This window comes from Hydra viridissima, unplaced genomic scaffold (assembly GCF_058129835.1).
Source record: "Hydra viridissima isolate aposymbiotic clone 2 unplaced genomic scaffold, HvirCarnegie_v1 scaffold_13, whole genome shotgun sequence".
In the NCBI taxonomy this organism is placed as follows: domain Eukaryota; kingdom Metazoa; phylum Cnidaria; class Hydrozoa; order Anthoathecata; family Hydridae; genus Hydra; species Hydra viridissima.
Genome location: NW_028324312.1, coordinates 4,254,033 through 4,273,364, shown reverse-complemented (window position 1 = coordinate 4,273,364; position 19,332 = coordinate 4,254,033). Strand labels below are relative to the sequence as shown.

The window sequence follows — 19,332 nt, the reverse complement described above, 5'->3', positions numbered from 1 at the left end:
TAATTTAAAAATAAGGTTAAAATAAGATCAGTTAAAACATTTTTTCTTTTTATGCTAATTTATAGTTTGATTCAATATATTTTTTATTGTTTTTACTTATTTCAAAAACTGTTATAAAATTTTTACTGTTAATTTTAGAGGAGTTTCTCATGATTGTTGCAAAAGTAAAGCTGTAACCAATATAGTAGATATTAGTGAATCACTTGGAGATAAACATGCAGAGCAAGTAGCATCTGGATTACTAAAGCATAAAATGGAGAGTGAAAGCATTGTAAGTGTAGAGCAGTTCAAGATGTCTACAGGTGGAAATCTTTTCTCTGTTACAGTTGGAGTAAATTAAATTAAGTCAAAAAGAAAGAAAGTTAATCATATCTTGTTCCAAAATATTATGGAGCTATCAAATGCATTAGAACTCATTAAAAATAAAACCAAAAAATCATGTTCTACTTTACACAGGAATCTAACAAGTGCTGTAAAATCAATTATTAATGTTAAAATGACTGAATTGCAGGAAACTCTGAATATCTTTAAATGGTGGTCAAAACTTCTTAAAAGTTATTATTGTTTTCAATCCAAAAAATCATTATTCTTCCTTTGAAATATATGAAGATTCTGGTGTCAAGCAATGCTATATTCTTGCCATTGTGGAGATGGGCTTAGAGGATAATGGCAATCTCCAAAAATTATTGGCACTTCTTCAACTTGAAGAAGTAAACTTCAGTATGGCATTTGACCTAAAGTGTGCAAATAGTGTTTTTAGAACTTTTAAGTCACTCTGGTAAATATGCCTATATTGTGAAGGAGAATGCTCCCTTGAAGCAGGGAAACTAAGAACGTTGGGCTCCATAGACTTATGTTTTGATCAATATGTATATGGTGGAAAAAAAATATTGAAAATGCAGGAATACAAAAATATAATAAATCCTCATTTCATTTACTTAAAAGAAGATCAAGAAACTTTTCTTGAACACATTGTTCCTCCACCTGAGCTTCACATTATGATGGGAGTTGTGGATAAACTTTGTACTTTGCTTTAATACATTTGTCCAACTTTTCAAAGCTGGTTGAAAACACATTACATATTAATGCGAGGGTATCATGGTGTAGGTTTAGATGGAAACAATTATAATTGATTTATGCTCCTGTTAAATATTTTGGAGAAGGATGTTACCTTAACTGCAGCAATCAATATTTTACCAATAATGAATTGCTTGCATAAGTTTTCATTAGTGAAATCAGCTGTGTTTGGTTTGGAAATGGGTACAGATATTTCTGTTAAAATTGAAGATTTCAAAAGTTCATTTTCTTAACTATATACAAAAGATGTATTTGGCTATGACCTAACAGTTTAATGGAAAATACATATTTTAGTGTGTCACATTCTCACCTTAGTAGATTGCAATAATATTAGCTTAGGTAGCTATGCAGAACAATGTGGTGAATCAGTTCATCACAAATTTAAAAAAACTTTGATAAACTATAAAAGAAACATAGGACAAAAAAGTTATGGAGAAAAGTTAGAATATTTTTTTTTTTTGCCTACAGTTTAGCGGCTGCAGCCAACTGGGGGCAGAAACCATTGGAGGCGGTCTCCAAATCATCTTGCATCCAAAATATCTTCAAACGGCGGCCGTCAATGGCTTTCGGCTCCCGATTGGCGGTGGCCTCAAAACATTCTGCCTCCAAATAAAACTTCTGGTAGCGGCCACCAAACGGGAGGCGGAAGCCACTAAATGCGGTCTCCAAATTAACTTGCCTCTAAAATATCTTCTAACGGCGGCCTCCAGTGGCTTTCGCCTCCCTATTGGTGGTGGCATCCAAAAAATTCTTCCTCCAAAACAAAGTTCTAACGGCGGCCTCCAATTGTGAGGCGGAAGCATTTGGAGGTGGAAACCAGAACATTCTGCAGGCAAAAAAAGTTTATGGAAGCGGCCGCTATAAGCTGCGGAAGAAATGTGGAGGCGAGAAGATTTTTGCCGTTTATCATCTCTGGTGAGAGCCATTATCAAACTAATAAAACCGTTAAAAAAAACCGTTTAAAAAATTATAATAAACGTAACCAAATGGTGTCTTTGCAACGTCAGATATTCAAGATTTTTTTTAGTTTTACAAAAAACGGTTTCCAATGGTGAGTCGTCACCAAATTGCCATTGTCGCGATTTAAAATGTTTTCTTTAGGTTTTGTGCATTGTATACGTTGTATTTCAATGGCCTCGCGAATTTTCCTTATGTAGTTGTTTGAAATTATAGAAAGTGTTTTAGGGTTCTCCCAGTTTATTTTACCATTACAATGTTGTGAATGTTCCACTATTTCAGATGTTTCCCAGTTGGCTTTTGTAACATTATTTTTATGTTCTTGAACTCGTGTAGAAATCTTTTTTCTTGTTTCCCCAATATAACATGCGCCACATGTGCAATTAAGTTGGTACACTCCTGGATAAGTATTCGGAGGCAGTTTAGATTTGTTTCGGCAAATTATATTGACTAAGGGATTACCAAAACGAAAAACTGTTTTAACGCCAACTTTACGAAAATCTTTTCTAAAAACATGAGCCGAAATATTACATAAACCATATGAGCCGAAATATTACATAAACCATATGAGCCGAAATATTACATAAAAAAGAAAAAGAAATAATAGTATGATAGCGTATATGATGTTTTAATAATTATAATACTTTTACACATACTATTAAAAATGTCACTTAGATATTACATTATATTATATTATATTATATTATATTATATTATATTATATTATATTATATTATATTATATTATATTATATTATATTACATCATATTATATATATATATATATATGTGTGTGTGTGTGTGTGTGTGTGTGTAATATATATATATACATATTGTATATATATGTATATATAATATATATACACATTGTATATATATATATATAATATACTATAATATATATATATTTTTTAGGGTGCGGTTGTGCCTCACTATAGGGGCACAACCGTTTTTTTCACTAAGTCTAATTTTTGTGTTATAACGTTTTCAAAAACCGTTTTATTTTTTTCTTAATTGCAGCAATTTAAAGTTTAATGATGTGTTTATCGAAATACACTGTTAAAAAAAACACATGCCGTTTTTATTTTCATACTCCATTAATCTAAACGTTACAGGGACTGTTATGCCCTATCTTGCCTACATTGATTTTTTTTACATTTAGGAGCTTTCTTCATCACAAATTAATGAGCGTTCACCAAAACTGTCTGGAGGCACAACCTAGTTAATTGTTTTCTTTTTATTCCATTTTCTATTCTTCTCAAGTGTGTTGATAGTGCTTTCTGAACATTTTTTTCAATAATTTTTGGCTCTTAGAAAAAGAACCCAAATTGAATTTGTGACGGAAATTTCGTCGGGTTCATGTTCGTAAATTCATTGAATGTTTTCATATCAGATAGATTCAATATGGCAGCTGTGTTTATCAGGGTTCATGGGAGAAACATTTGTGGAATATTTCGTTTTTCAAAAAGATTCATTTATAATGTATGTTTCTGAGTTGTTAACACTAAATATCTTTTAATATGAATAAACGAATTTCATACTTAGGTATGAAATTTCATACTTGATGAAATTCAGATAAAAAATGATTTTTCTATTAACTTGAGTTTTTTTAAACAACTTTGAAAAAAAGAAATAAAGCTTCAAACCTTTCGAATCTAAATTAATTTTTTTTTATAAAAAAAGGTTTGAAGAGTAAAAGTTTTTTAAAAAATAGACTTTTCTTGGTTCATATATTAGAATTTAAGATTATGTCTAAAATAAACTTTTCATGTTGAATGTTTTACTAGTTTATTGGTAAAGAATACTTTAAGAAAATATCTTATTTTTAAAATGACTAACTTTACTGTTTCAATAAATTTTTCTCTAGGTGGTTGACAGCAGATGTAGCACACACACAACAACGGTAAATTTAATTTGACACGTTTCACCAGAAGAAGTTATCTTTTAAAAATAGGCTTGAGGTAATTTTACCAAATTAAGCAACAAAAAAATTTTTAGAGTTTTATTTTGAAAATATTTTTTAAAAATGTACTTGTAAAAACTGTTCCTTAACATATACAATAAATACAAGTTCTTTTTTTTAGAATTACTGTTTAAGGTTTGGAAATAATAAATTCCAAGCAAATTATTTCAAAAGAATTCACACATCTATCAGTAGGTTGAAATCTGTTACTTTTTTTTTTCTTTTGCTTATTTGTTTTTTTTTAAACCAGGACTTATTAATAGCTGTTGAAATTCTTAAGCAGCATTTTTTTACTCTGAATTTATTTGATCTCAAAATATGGCGCTTATTACAAAATATTAAATGTATGCATTTTTATATTTAAAATTGTTAATTAATTTATTTTTTTACTAAACAGAATGCTGCAGTCAAATTATTCCATTCAAATTAGCTGATATAGGGGAAGGAATAGCTGAAGTGCAGATCACTGAATGGTGAGGATGTTTAATATTTGCTAAGATTATCTTTTAATAAAAACTGACTTTAAAACTTTGGACAAGTTTTATGCTTTTTTTGCTAGTGAGTCATTTTAAAAACAGTTGCTGAACAAATACTTTGCCATTTTTTCATGCACGTACAAGTTGTAACATCAATATCTGCAGAACTAGCTATAATGTTGTTCAAACCACATTGATCAAAAAAAGTTTAGTTTTTGTTGTTGTATTTGTAAGTTTTTTGAAAGTTTAAATAAATATAACCATGGCTTAACACTTATTAATATTTTTTCAAGAGGAAGTTGTAAAGTTTTTTGTTTTTTTTCATTTTTAAATTTAATTGCAGAGTAATTATCTGGGTATTTCCTAATGGTTAACAGACAGTGCAGAACAAATATGTTTTCATAGCAAATAGTAAAAAGTTCATATTTAACATTTCCGTTTTTTGACAGAATGTCTAGTTCTTTTTAAGTAAATGATTGTCAACTGAAAAAAAAGCCTTCAATTAGGATGTATATTAACAGAAAGCCTTAAATTATCCCTATAAAATCTAAGATTTTTGGTTTTTGTTTCATTTTTACTTATTTAAAGGTATGTGAAAGAAGGAGATGTTGTTAAGGAGTTTGATCAAGTTTGTGAAGTGAAAAGTGACAAAGTATTTAAAATATTTCTTTTTCTTTCTTTCTTTTTTTTTTTTTTTCTTCTGATTTATGATTAAAAAAATCTCTTAAAGTCTTTGAATAGTTTGCTTTAAAATGAGACTTCTTTTTACAGGCTTCAGTTACCATCACAAGTCGCTACAATGGTGTAATTAGAAAACTTTATTATGAAACAGATTCAGAAGCACAAGTTGGGAAACCCCTTGTTGATATAGAAGTTAAAACTGAAGATCAGCAAACAAGTTCTTTTTCTTTCTTTTTTCTTTTATCAATTGTTGTATTTTATTTAATCTATTCTTCATAAATATTGCAATAAACATAAAATTACTATTCTGAATGTTTTGGAAAACTTTTCAGAATATTAATTTTATGTTTAAAATTAATTCCTAATAGATGAACCTGTCGCTAAAATACCTGAACCTGTGGCTACCTCATCTGTGTCATGTGAAAACTTACCGCCTTTGCCAAAATTACAAGTAATTTCTTCATCTCCCAATAAGCTGAACTTGCCAACAAGACCATCCATTTTAACAAATTTTGAAAACCGAAAAATTGTGCCAACAACACCTTCTGTAAGAAAGATTGCTAAGGAAAATCAGGTGAATAAAAATTTGTTTGATACTCTCTTTTCAAAAGTGGTAATAATTTTATCAATAACTTCTTAACTTAAAGACTGACAAATAAGATGCATACACTTAAATATAATTAATTTAAAATATTTTTTTGTAGATTAATTTATCAGAGGTCCCTGCCACAGGAAGAGATGGCCGTGTGTTAAAAGAGGATATTTTAAAGTTCATTGAAAATCAAAAGCAATCCACCAGTGAAAAACTAAAAAGTGATTAAAAATTAAAAAAATGCTTAAGTGATTTATAAATAGTTTTCTGAATTAATTATTAATTGAATGTAAAACTTTATTTTCATTTAGATGATTCATCAATCAGCACTCAGCCTAAAATTATTCTAAATCAAACAGAAAATAAAACTGTTCCTATCAAAGGTCTCCAGAAAGTTATGCTCAAAACCATGCAAGCTTCATTGTCTATTCCACACTTTGGTTATTGTGATGAAGTTGATGCTACACAGTTAACTCAGTAAATGATAAATTTCCAGACATAGCTGTTACTTATACTTTCTATACTAGGGTGCCTAAATTTTTTTTTGCTGTAGCTCATGGTCCAGAGGATCCTTTTATATTTATTACCTCTCTCAGAATGTTTTAGTTCTTTTTATCAGTTAAAAAAATGTTTTAAGTATTTGTGTTTATGTACAATTTATGTAATAACTGTTTATATCTATATATAGCTTATTATAGCTTATAACTATATTTATATATTTTTATTTTTGTAGTAACTGATATAATTATTGATTAGATGAAAAATTTTTATGAAGTATATAAAATATTTTTTTGATATATTAAGATTGTTTATTGTTTATGAAACCCATGAATAAAAGTAATCAATTATTGGGTTTTAGATTACGCAAAGATCTAAAAGATGAGTGCAAAGAAAGAGGTGTAAAGTTGTCATTCATGCCTTTTTTCTTAAAAGCAGCATCAATGGCTTTAGTAAAGTACCCCATTCTCAATGCAAGCTTGGACACAGAGCAAACAAATATAATCTACAAAGTAAGTAAATTTGAAATAAATAATCATTTATGACTCTTGGTCATATATTTCTTCTATTTACATGTTTCCTATTTCTTTTATTTTTAGTTTTAGTTTTAAGTTTAACACATGTGAACTCCAATTAATTTTTTAGCATCCCCTTCATATATTCTTTGGTTATTTTTGATTTTAAATTCAACCATCCTCTTTTATACAATTTTTTAAAAGATTTGATTTAGCCTCAAAATTAAACAACATAATAGATCTAAATTTTGGTTTTTTCAATAGTGGTATCCTATTTATGTGTGTTGAGAACCATTTAGAGGTTTAAAGGAACTGGTTGTACTGATGACAAAAAGGGTTCCAGGTGGCCTGGTGCAACAAGTATCACCTATGATAATAGTATTGCAAGAAAACCAACAGATCAAATAAATTGAATCAAGTTTTGCATGAATGATTATGAGCCAAAAATTTAGTATTTAGTGGCAAATCAAATTGCACCATCGTCGATTAAAAGAACAAAGTAATTGGCTGAAAACATTACAATTAAAAGTTTCATAGTCATTTTTGTATGCCACAATTACAGGCTTGGTAGGCATCTAGGGTAGCATCTTTGGGGAAAGGCTGGTAACCAATAAGCACATATTTCATTTGTGATTTAATTATATTATGTAACCAGACATCCCAGTTATTGTGATTTGTGATTAATTTCAACACAATTTTTGTGTGGCTAAGCCTCAGGGTTATGGTATTCTTTTCAGTTTCAGGGTTATAGGACTATAAGATTCATGCAGACCATAACATTTAACTTTATCAAATGCAATGTAATCTGTGTCAAAAATTATAACCTTTATTTTTGTTTTTGACAGTTCTTAAGTTCTTTTTTTTTTTTTTTCTTCAAAAAAGCCCTCACTGTTCTCGGCTGCTATACAATAGGGCATCCCATAAAGGTAAAGTTTGTAAAGATTGGGGTCTCACCTCCCACCTTTGTATATTTTATCTATTTTTTTTTTTTTTTTTTTTTTGATGTTATCTATTTTGTATTTTTATATGATAAGTACAAAGTTTGCCTCATTCTAATTTCAAGAGATATGGTGGTCCAAACTGAACAAGAAACACCAATTAAACTTATAAGACAACACACAATTACAAAAATAATAATTGAAATTTGTCTGTTAATAGAGTTGGGAAACATAACTTGGATATTAAGTTCTAAAATCTATATAGCATTTACATTACAGTAGCACCAAGGAATATCTAGCAACAACACTGATAATAAATAAGAATGAGCAGACTTAGTTGGTTACATGGCAGTTTTAGTTAAGGTTAAAAGTTTCTAAACACAAAATTTCTAGATGTAGTTTGGACCACTAAATCTCTTGAAATAAGTATAAGTCAAACTTTAGTGTGTTATATTTGTATTTATCACATAAAAATAAGCAGAATATTTACAAGTAAAGCTCTTAATCTAATCTTCATCAAAGTTTTCTCCACACATAATACATTTATCTTTCTTTTAAACATTTCAAAAAAACAGCTAGCATATTTTATCTGCTTCAATTAAGTTGTATATTTCGTTGTTTTCTTTTAATTTTATTAATTTAGAAAGCAGAGGAGAGGAAGTAAAGATTTCACTCCTTTGAACTTTTCTTGATCATATTGATTTTTTTTTGAAAAGCAATTGGAGTAGGAGATAAAACATGCAAAAGATTGATTGTTGCAGATTTAGTATCTGAATTGAAAGTTAAATATATTTTATATAGGGTTGCTGTGGTAGAAAGTATTGCAGTAACAGCTGTAGTGTTGGAGGTTATTGCTATAGAAGCTATTAAGTACTGTTGCGTGGTGCAAGTGTTGTTGGCTGTTTATGCTTTTGAAAATGTTCCAACTACTTGAGGAAAATATCTGTATCTTCCAGCTGCTGCTACATGAAATTGCAATACTATGTTAGATGCTCCTATCAGGAAATATAAAGAATGGAGAAATGTCCAGTTACTTTCATAGAAAACAACAATTTTGTGTTTCTATCTGTTTAGCAAATTGTCATGTTCCTTTTACAGACAAAATAAGTTGTTTTTGCAAAACCACAGAGGACATTAACTTCAGTTCCATTCAACTCATTTTGTTAAAAAAGCAGCTTGACTTTTTGCAATCTTAGAATGTGCAGTAAGTTTTTATTACTTATTTATCAAGGTATGAATAAAACTTATTTTGGTTTCAGTTAGACTTCTTAGTTAAGATCAGTCTGTTGTCTCCCATTGTTTGTTATCTATACAAAAATTGTCATCTTCATCAGTATCATCTTGAGTATATAACTGATTGTCAAGATGTCTTAAAGTAGCATCCTCTGGACACAAATGGCAAAGATGTATCATACAATTCTTGTTAGCTCAACTACAAATAAGTATATCAATAAGTTTGGGGTAATCCTTTGATAGTTTTGATGGTTGGTCCAGATGCATACTGTATGCATACTTGATGCTGTTACTATAATGCGTCATTTTGGACAATGTAAGCAAAAGTTAGAAAAGCAAGTCTATATATCTGGATCTTTTTTCTGCAGCAATTTGTGTGATATCTGCACCATATAATTAGTAAACATCATCTTCTTTGATATATTTATTAGATCAATAAATTGAAACCAGTGTTAGTAATTGAGTTTTCTGATTGTAATTGGAATTTTACATTTTTTCTTTGATTATTCCATAAGTATATCCATGTTATGGATATACTTATGGAAAAGGTATATCCATAACATGGATAAGTATATCCATATTATGTTTTTCAATTTACCAGCTGATTATTAATTTCCTTGCATCCTCTTAGAAATTAATAATATTTAAAACTTCAAGTATCAAGCTTAATTTGTATACTTCTGTGACTTTTTATTCAGATACTTCATTTTGCAAAAAAATCTTTACCTACAATTGCAATAAAGTTTTAAAAAAATTTCATTGTTAATTATTATTACCTTTTTCTACTTTTTCCATTGTGAGAATTGGTCACAGCAATTTTTGTGGATTGTGGAGTAATACTTTAAATAAATTTATTTACCATTTCAATCCCAAAATGATTTAATATCAAGTCTTTTTCTACATTGAAATTCTTTTGATATCTTTGGTAATTTGTGATAAGTTTCTTTATTTTTTAAACCAATTGAGCACCATTCTTCTTTATTTAGATTGTTATTTTATTATTTAGCTCTGAAAAAAATAGAGTAACTTTTTTTTTTCATAAATAGATAATCTTTTTGCATTATCAAAAAACAATTAAAATTATTTTCTTTTTTATAATTTTAATGAAAATAAATCAGATTTAAAAAAGAAAATCCTTGCAGTTTTTTTATATAATAGAGATTGGTTACATTAGAACCATAGAAAAAAAATTACATAATTATATCTTATGGACATCTTAAGATATACTTCTTTTTGTAGATGGCATCAAAAAACTTAAGAAAAATTTAACATAATTTTCAAGTTGAATTTTTTTTATAGAAGTTTTGATTTGGTTTGGTTTTCATCATCATTTTTTAAATTCCACACCCTAAAAAATAATTAGGCACAAATTTTCCTCACCATTGATCAATTATTGCATAAGTTAAAGCTGTGTGATGCAAAGTGCTTAAAAAGTAAATGATGCTGAAAAAAAGTCAAGAAAGAGAGACAGAGTGTTAATATCTCTGAAACCATAAGGAGTTAACACTTTGGAGTTTTTTTTCATAAATGCAAGTTTGTGTACTAAAAGTTGTTAAAGTCTAAGTTAGCATGGTTTAAAAAAGTTTTTTTTGGTTGATTTGACATGGAACCCATATGCCAAAACTTAATTTAACAAATGTTTTTGTTGATTAAATAACTTCTTTAGTTTTAGCTGTAGATTAAGTATCTAGGGTTACCTGCTGTCTGGGGCTAACCACCTCTCTTCTATATGAAAACCATGAGCTCCACTTATTATACAACTGTTGAATGGATCAACATAAATATTTATAGAGATGCTTCAGAACTGTTTGGTTCTGACTTGGAACTTTTATTTTGGTGAAGAATCTGAATGGAGGTTCTAACGAGATAATGCTACATGCCATAAAGAGTAATTGCCTGATTTAGAGAAAATAACATTCAGGTTCTTTAGCTCAATCACCTGATATAAACCTAATTGAAAATATATGGACAGTACTGCACTGAAAAATGACTTAAGCTCCTTAAACATCAGTTGAAGTTAGAAAAAGTTTGGAAGGGTAATTTAACAGATTATCAATTGAATATTTTTGTATTTTTCTTATTAACTCTGCCTTAAAGCATGTATATGCATGTGCGGTGCAGGGGGGGGGGGGAATACATTTTAAAGTAATTGAAAAATTGATAGGATTTTTTTTCCATATAAATTTATATAGTTTAATATTATAGATACCTTTAAAAAAAAGTATTCAGTTGTTTAATTAAAAAAGAAAACTTAAGTAGTAGTGTGATTTTACTGGAAAAAATATTAAATAGAGAAATTGATTAATTTATTTTTATATAGAGAAAACTTTAAAAAGTCCATTATTTACTTAGAAAAGGGGGTTAAAGGGTTATCAATTTGAAAAAAAGTAAATTAAAAAAAGACCTCTTTTTTTGGTGATCTACATTTATACTGCTTACCATTTGATCTAAAGATAAATTTATGCTCATCTGTCATATTAATGCCTCATTCATTCAGACCAATACAGAATATTTATGGCAAAACAATTTTTCTGACTTTAACATATCTCTTTTTCAAGAAAAGGCACATTTCTTGGTGCTTTTACTAAATGTCCTTTAATTGTACATGATGTTGCATTAAACTTTAAATTCCTTTTACTGGTCAACACCATTTTAGATTCACAAATAAATAATTTATCTTTATAAGTTGTTTTTCTTTTTCAACATCTAGTTGCAACACTTTTGTGGTTAAACTACATTTCTTATATTTACATACTTCTTTTTTTTCTATTTTTATACTTATATCTCTTTTATTTATATATTGATAAATTCATTCAGTACAATTTTTGTTTTATTGCATGCAGTATAAAAAGAATAGTTTTGGGATGTATTTATTTAAAAATATTAAACAGATTATAAAGTAAATCAAAAATATTTCACAAAAAATAGTTTGGCTAAGTAAGTGAAATTCTAGCTTGATTGTCCTTAAATTTTTCCTATAAGTTACAATTCAAGGACACTGAAATTTTAAATGACTTAAAATTCTAGGACATTTAATCAAGGTTTTTTTTTGTTTTGTTTTGATGATTTCAAATAAATAGTGCTGCAACAGAAAAGTTTTTTTTTTACATTTGTTACATTTTTATTCTGAAATCACATCTAATTTTTTATTGTAGATGCAATTCATTTGAGAATTATGATAAGAATTCTAAAAATATAAGTTATAAAGATTGTTTTTTTAAAACCCTGCACTTTCAGATGTAATTTACTGAATATAAGTTATAATTAAAGTCAGATTAAAAATTTTAAAGATTTAAAAACAAAACAATTTTTATGAAAGAGTTAGACTTTCTTCCGTTTCAGGTTTCCCATAATATTGGAGTTGCTATGGATACAAAAGATGGTCTCCTTGTCCCAAATATTAAAGATGTACAACAGAAAAGTGTTTTTGAGATATGTGAGGAACTAAATAGGTTGCATAAGTTAGGAATGGAAGGAAAAATTGGAGTAAATGATTTAACTGGAACTACTTTCACTCTATCAAATATCGGTTCAGTATGTTTTTATCATACAAGCAATTCTTTATTTTCCTCAACTATTTGTTTATTAGCTCTACCCCTCCTCTTTGCTTTTTCAGTTCAAATAAAAAGAAAAAAATATTTTTAGATTGGTGGAACTTATGCTCATCCAGTTATTTCACCTCCCCAAGTTGCAATTGGTGCCTTGGGAAAAATTCAAGTAAGTGACAGCTGTCTTTAAAGATTCTTTATTTGAAAATTGTATAGTTTTCTGTAAAAGATGAGGAGTAGGTAATACATATTGTTAATATCTTTCCAAACTACCACATTTTGTTTTTCTTTTAACTTTAATATGGGCTCATTTCATTGCATTTTCTATAAGCTTACAGAAGATTTCAGATCCTCAACGATAGAATGTTAAATGTACTTTGTTCAATCAGATTCAAACAGTATAAACTTTGACTCTAGAGGATATTGACCCAATCTTTTGATGTCCAGTGAGGATGTCTTTTAGCAAACTTGTTTGGGGCAATATGACTCTCATATGAAACCAATTTTTTTAATTTGTAATACTTGCTATTGTTGTTGTTTTATATAAATGTATATATATATATATATATATATATATATATATATATATATATATATATATATATATATATATATATATATATATATATATATATATATACATTTTATATATATATATATACATTTTATATATATATATACATTTTATATATATATATACATTTTATATATATATATACATATATATATATATGAAGGGCTTATTGTGAAACAATGATATGCCACAAAAACAAATATTTGAGAAAAATGACTTTTAAGTTTTATTTAAATCTATAAAATCAGTGCTTACCTATTATTCTCTCAAATTTATACATCATAAAAATACTAATGGATATTATATATTGGACAAAAAAAATAAATAAAAATGCGAAGTAATGTGAAAAAGATAAATTTTATTGAAAAAAACTGTGACTTGTAGTACTATTGCGAAAAAATAAACACAGCTAATCTAATCTACATATTTAACAATAAAAATCACTTTAATCTAAAATAATCTCAGGATCTTCTTCTTCAGTCTCTCCAATCATGGCTTGTAAATTGTTATAAAATTGGTGCTGTATTGGCGGTATATACGGCAATAGAGTTTTAACATTGTCAATCTTTTTCTTCAATATTTTTAATGATGTTATATATTTCTGCTCTAACTCAGCAAGTGATGTCTGCAACGGTCTTCCTTTCTTTGCAATATTTACTTCTTTGTACTCATCTTCATCAACGTAGTGTTTGATATAGAAAACCTTTGTATTTTCTGCATTAAAGTGAACTGCGTTAGCGAAATTGAATCTTTTACTATCGTTTGTATGTGTAGTTCTTTTAATATATGCAAGAATAGGGGCAAAATTTAAAAAATCTGTTTGCCTTGTATCTGTTTCTTAAAACGGTGTTTTTCTGTTTGCTTTGCTAATAATATCTCTATCCTAAGGAAGATAAGTATGGCCACTTATAAGAAAATTATGAGTTATGCTTTTAAATTTTTTCTCTTTTACCAACTGTAACCAGAGAGCCATCAGTAGCCAATTTTTGTTTTGTCCGGGACAGTTATCAGTAAAGATTATTAAGTCATCTACTTCAGTTATTTTCCTTAAATACTTTAAAAGAATGGATGCTACTTCATCAATTCCTCTTTTTGCTATATTTTCTGTCCATAGAAACATGTATACATCCATATTTTTCTACAATAAAATGCTGGATCAGTTGTTAATTTCGGAAGTGGCAAAGCCTGTTGTAAATCGAAAGTTATTACTAATTTTCTATTGTTGTTTTTTGAAACTGCCGTTTCCAATTTAAGCTTTTCTTGCATAACTAGGGCCTTTGCATTATGGAGTCTAAGTTCATTTTGTAATCAAATCAACTCTTGATCGTTGGCAACTATTCTTTCTGGCTCTACTTTAATATTGAGTTGATCACAAGTTTTGCAGGTGTCCGATTTTGGTAATTTAAAACCAATATTGTATTCTGAACAAAAAATTTTTCTATAAGTATGCTCTAAAACTGGTTCAATATTTTGTTGTATACACCAGGGAAGATAATAATCCGAATAAAGACTTGATATGGTCATATCGCAGTTCAAGTATTCTTTGTGTAAATTTTCAGTTCAACTATAATGACTTTGATATTTTGGAATTAAATTTATATTATTTCTAACACCTGCTTTTTTTTCTTTACTCACTTTATTAGGTCTGTTAGCATGTTTTCCTCTTTTATCTGTCTTTGGTATGGAAATCCCTTTTATCTTTTTTGAAACAATATTGTTCAATCTGCCTTTTGACCCTAAATTCCAAAGTTCATCAAAAAATTTTATTTCAGCACCCCCTAATATTTCCCTACATTTATTATTACAACCACAAGGTGATCCTAAAATTCCAGCCGGAACTTTTTTGTTTTATCACTAAAATATTCGTGACCTCAAAATATCCTAATTAACACATTTTGCAGTAAGATGATTTTATAATTATAGCTCCAATTTTAAGAATTGTCCCTTAACATCTTTTTGGCTATTGCGTATACTATTTATGATTATAAAAATGATAATAACTCATTTTTGAAAAAAGTGTGGCTTGTCATTGTTTCATAATAAGCCCTTCATATATATATATATATATATATATATATATATATATATATATATATATATATATATATATATATATATATATATATATATATATATATATATATATATAAAATGTATTATGTATATGTATGTATATTTTAAGATTTTGCCTCGTTTTGATTCCGATGGTAACCTTGTAAAAGTACATATGTTTAACGTCAGTTGGTCTGCAGATCATCGCATTATAGATGGTGCAACAATGGCGCGTTTTTCTAATTTGTGGAAGTCATACCTAGAAAGACCTGTTTCAATGATTCTTGATTTAAAGTGAATTTTTTAAGCTTTGATAACGCTGAAGATACTTATCATTATGTTAATAACACCAAATAAAAATGGGGCCGTTTTTTTTTTTCGCTCCCTATGACCAAAGAATCTTTTGCCTAATACATGAACTTGTGCAGCATCAAATTTGTGTATTGATTTTTTAAATTTAAATATGGATTCCTTTTTACAGTTAACGATATTAGAAAATTAAGATTTTAATCTTTTAATTAAATGCACAGTATCAGTAAAATATCACATTGCAATATCACATTGTGGGCTCTAAATTCGTTACAATTCTTGCAGCTGCAGCCAATAAAAAAGTAAAACTCGCAAATTAATTTGTGATTTGATAATGATATCGATGTGGTTACAACCTTGGAATACCTTGTGTGTGGTAGTGTATGCTATGATGTCGGTATAGCTGCTAGACTCTTGCAAGGTTGCAACCACGCAGTACTCTCTCACACATGGCAGGTTAAAAACCATATATAAAAATCATTGATCATAAAAATCATAGAATAAACATTTTTTACACTGAATTAACACAAAAGTTATACACCGCTAAATGTCTCAACCGACTTCATTTTCAATTGATACTAAAGTTTTTTCTTGACGTTTAAAAACCTCCGATTTTTTGCAATTCATTTTATGCGGATTTTGTGAATAAATGTATAACCCCTATTTTCTCATTCCTTTTTCCTTAAATTATGCCCATCGAACGTTTTCTGCAAAGCATAAAGCTTATTAAGTTTGAAGAGCTTACTTTGAGGAGCATACTTGAGATTTTCTGTTAATCACTGTTGCCAAATTTGAAACATTTTTACTTTGTCTTACACGTTTTTTTTTTTTGTTTTTTTTTTAAAGAAAACGTGTTTATAAGAAAGTAGTACTAGAAGCTCCACAATCTTAACAAACTAATAGTACTAAGTTACTTTTCGATAAGAAACTTATTTTATTAAAGAGTCTTTCACCTACATAGCATGTTAAAGCAAAATATTATCTGCAATGGAGAACAACAGTTTGAATAAGTAATTGATTTTCATGCGCAATCGATTGAACTCGAAATTAAAGGAAAAGGAAAAAGTTATTTTTTTTGAACTCAATCGAATGGAAATTTAATTACAGCCATTAAGTTTCAAACCTAAATATATATAAACAAGTTTAAATAATTGGTGTTGCAATATAATTCACTCCATAGGTTAAGCACAAAAAAAAAACAAAAAAAAAAACAGCCTAGGGAATGTCACCGGGTCCCGTTCAGCCGTCGACGGGTAATTTCAAAAAATTTTTTGGGTATAGACCTGTTAAATACCCGAAACAATGATGGAACGGGTTAACGAGAACTGAAACAGATAAATTATCGGGTAAACGTTTGAGTATTGGATTTTTTAATACCCGAATCCTTTTCAGTATTTGGCTTTATGCCCTGAAACATAGTAAAAGATTTTTAAAAATTGGAAAAATCGCTAAAAGTCACTAAAATTTGCGACGAGTTATTGCTTACAGTGATTTTAGCATCTTTGCAAGAGTCTGTGAAATGTATAAACTAAAATTTAAACAAGGTACTAAATTAAACTTATTTAAGCTGAGAGTTAATTAATAAAGTATTTAGTTTAAGTCCACAGTTATTTAAACAACATGAGTAAATGAAAGAGGTTAATGATGTGAAAATAAATGCAGTTTTTGTACCAAAAGTTAACTTTCTGAACACATCAGTTGCCTTAGTCATCATAGAAATAAAACACTGGCAAATATAGCATTTTCCTCATTGAATTTTTACCTAACACTGATTACAAAATAAACATTTAAAATTTAGAGATATTTTGATTCGGAAACTGTTTTCATGAGTTTCTTAGCATGAAATAAGCTGAAAGAAATCTGAGCCAAAATCATTTTCGTCAAATTCTTTGTCTTCTTCAATGTTATTCCTGTCCATAACGTTAGTTGCATCAACAGGGCCTTCCTCGATGTCATCATCCGACTCCTCAATTGGAATTGATAAAGACCTTTTGGTTTCTAAGCAGAATTTGAGCAGTTTTTTTCTCTCAAACTGAGAGTAATAGCTCTTGATGAAGAGCAGTTTTTCAGCCTTCAGGTGATCCATGCGATTTTTTCCCTTCGTTACTGTCAGGCTGGCAGCGCTGAACAAGCGTTTTGTTGATACTGAACTTGCAGAAAGGCTCAGGATAGCAAAGGCAGCCTTAGAAAGAATTGGTTAGACGTTCCATTTTGTCACCCAAAACCACATTGGCTTTCCCATCCATGCAGAAACTGTCTCAACATCATTTTTATAGGCAAAAAGTTCTCCTTTCAATCCAGTCGCGCTTTTCTTCTGCTTCTTTGGCTGGATAAAGCTCAAAGAGAAGCTTTCAAACTGTGAGTGCCGAAGGCTGTCGTCGACGAAGAATGGTTTAATCTCGGAGTTTTTTTCCCCGCTTTTGCCAAACAAGCTTGACAAGAACTCTTTGACAGTTTCTTCACGATCTTTGGCCAAATTCTGGAGACTAAATTTAGCTTCTTAAAACTTGGCTTTCAAGTACTTGGCGTATTGGTCTGAAAAATTCAAAAGAGACTTAAAAAAGTGAGACTTTCACGGTCAATAAGACTGACTTTAAGAGCAGATAGTCAGACCTTTTCATACTTTAACCGAATTTTACTGAGTTTGTGTCCTAATATATATATCTATTTGCATTTTTGGAATTATTCGCAACTCTCATTCTTTCTCTCTCATTTCTTTTAATTATTTGCAATTGCATTACTTTAGATCATTAGTAGCACTTTATAATATTAGCAACTTTAGATGCTACTTTTGAAAATTGGCACCTCAAATGGTGGATTGGGAACTTGCACAAAAGTAGACTACAGCAAATTGAATTTTAACTTTTGACTTCCAAGGCATTGCTTGAATATTTGTTGACTGATTTTCTTCTCCATTTGCTCTCTTCAAACAGATATGAAGAATATGAGCGATGCAGTTCAGTTTGGAACATAGGTTCTTCTGTTTCCCAATTGCGAACTGCATCTCTGACTCCAGCAACAACATTCTGCCCCTTGTCAGTGACGCAAAATAGGTAGAGGTTCTTCAATGAAGGTATGTCTTGCTCAAGTTACTCCATTTCATTTTGCAACCACACAGCAATGTTGTTGCCTGAGCTGTGTTCTTCAAACGGAGAGCACCTGAACATCAGCTTTTTCAATTCCGGTGGTTCCTTGGCAGCAGCGTAGTGTCCTGTCAGTGAGAAGTAATTGTCATCGGCACACGAAGCCATCGTGAGTTATAGTTATATCTTAGATGTTCTTCTTAAGTTCGTTGTTTAACTCTAATTTTTATTCAGGTTTTGGGAACTTTTATTTGGATTAAATGCTGATGCCTTAAAAAAAAAAAGAAAAGCGAAGGAATGATGCAAAATCCGTGATTAAAATACTGTAAGATAAACGAACAGCTTTTTAATCACTGATTTTTGAGCTGTTGCTGTTGCTTTTTTTTCTTGAAAAATCTGTTTAAAACTTTATCAAAAAAATAAATAGATGTTAAAGCAACTTGAAATAGTTTTATTACTTGAAAAGTTACAAAAATAAGGTGAAATTTTGCATGTCTCTTTTCATGCATTAATCATTGATCTTGTCATACAAAAAATGATTCGGTTTGATGCTTTCAAGGTCTCACGCAAGATCTTTTAATTGAATCAATCAATCCAACATCTCGCAAACTAAACTCTAGCGTACTTCAATTTCAAACTTCTTTTTTTTTTAAATCTTTAACTTTTAATTTAAATTTTTTTTACGAATAGCAATGAATATATCACTATATATACATATTATTTCTATATCAATCTTTTACGATAAATTGAACTTTTTGAAGCCTATTTTAACAGAACTCTTTATGCGTTTAAAACAGCAAAATGTGTGACAAGTTTATACTCATTTTGAATAAGTTT

General features: G+C 29.0%; 1 protein-coding gene and 1 pseudogene across 1 annotated transcript; both read left to right on the top strand.

Annotated features, from left to right (window-relative positions):
- Positions 1-253: 253 nt before the first annotated feature.
- On the top strand, positions 254-1,550 carry LOC149880126 (uncharacterized; annotated as a pseudogene).
- A 1,572-nt stretch (positions 1,551-3,122) lies between these two features.
- LOC145194853 (lipoamide acyltransferase component of branched-chain alpha-keto acid dehydrogenase complex, mitochondrial-like) lies at positions 3,123-15,538 on the top strand. The gene is made up of 13 exons (XM_090070301.1): positions 3,123-3,515; positions 3,901-3,936; positions 4,118-4,187; positions 4,394-4,469; positions 5,061-5,124; positions 5,244-5,370; positions 5,522-5,727; positions 5,858-5,966; positions 6,057-6,222; positions 6,605-6,755; positions 12,272-12,463; positions 12,575-12,646; positions 15,234-15,538. Exons 1-13 carry the CDS (start codon positions 3,393-3,395, stop codon positions 15,399-15,401), a joined length of 1,560 nt encoding a protein of 519 aa, XP_089926427.1. The 5' UTR covers positions 3,123-3,392; the 3' UTR covers positions 15,402-15,538.
- Positions 15,539-19,332: the final 3,794 nt, after the last annotated feature.

Excerpts from the sequence above, each read along its gene's own strand:
- LOC145194853 (XM_090070301.1), top strand. The coding sequence starts at position 3,393 with ATGTTCGTAAATTCATTGAATGTTTTCATATCAGATAGATTCAATATG. Across the intron at positions 5,371-5,521 it reads AACTGAAGATCAGCAAACAA|ATGAACCTGTCGCTAAAATA; the intron begins GTTCTTTTTCTT and ends AATTCCTAATAG. Across the intron at positions 5,728-5,857 it reads AGATTGCTAAGGAAAATCAG|ATTAATTTATCAGAGGTCCC; the intron begins GTGAATAAAAAT and ends ATTTTTTTGTAG.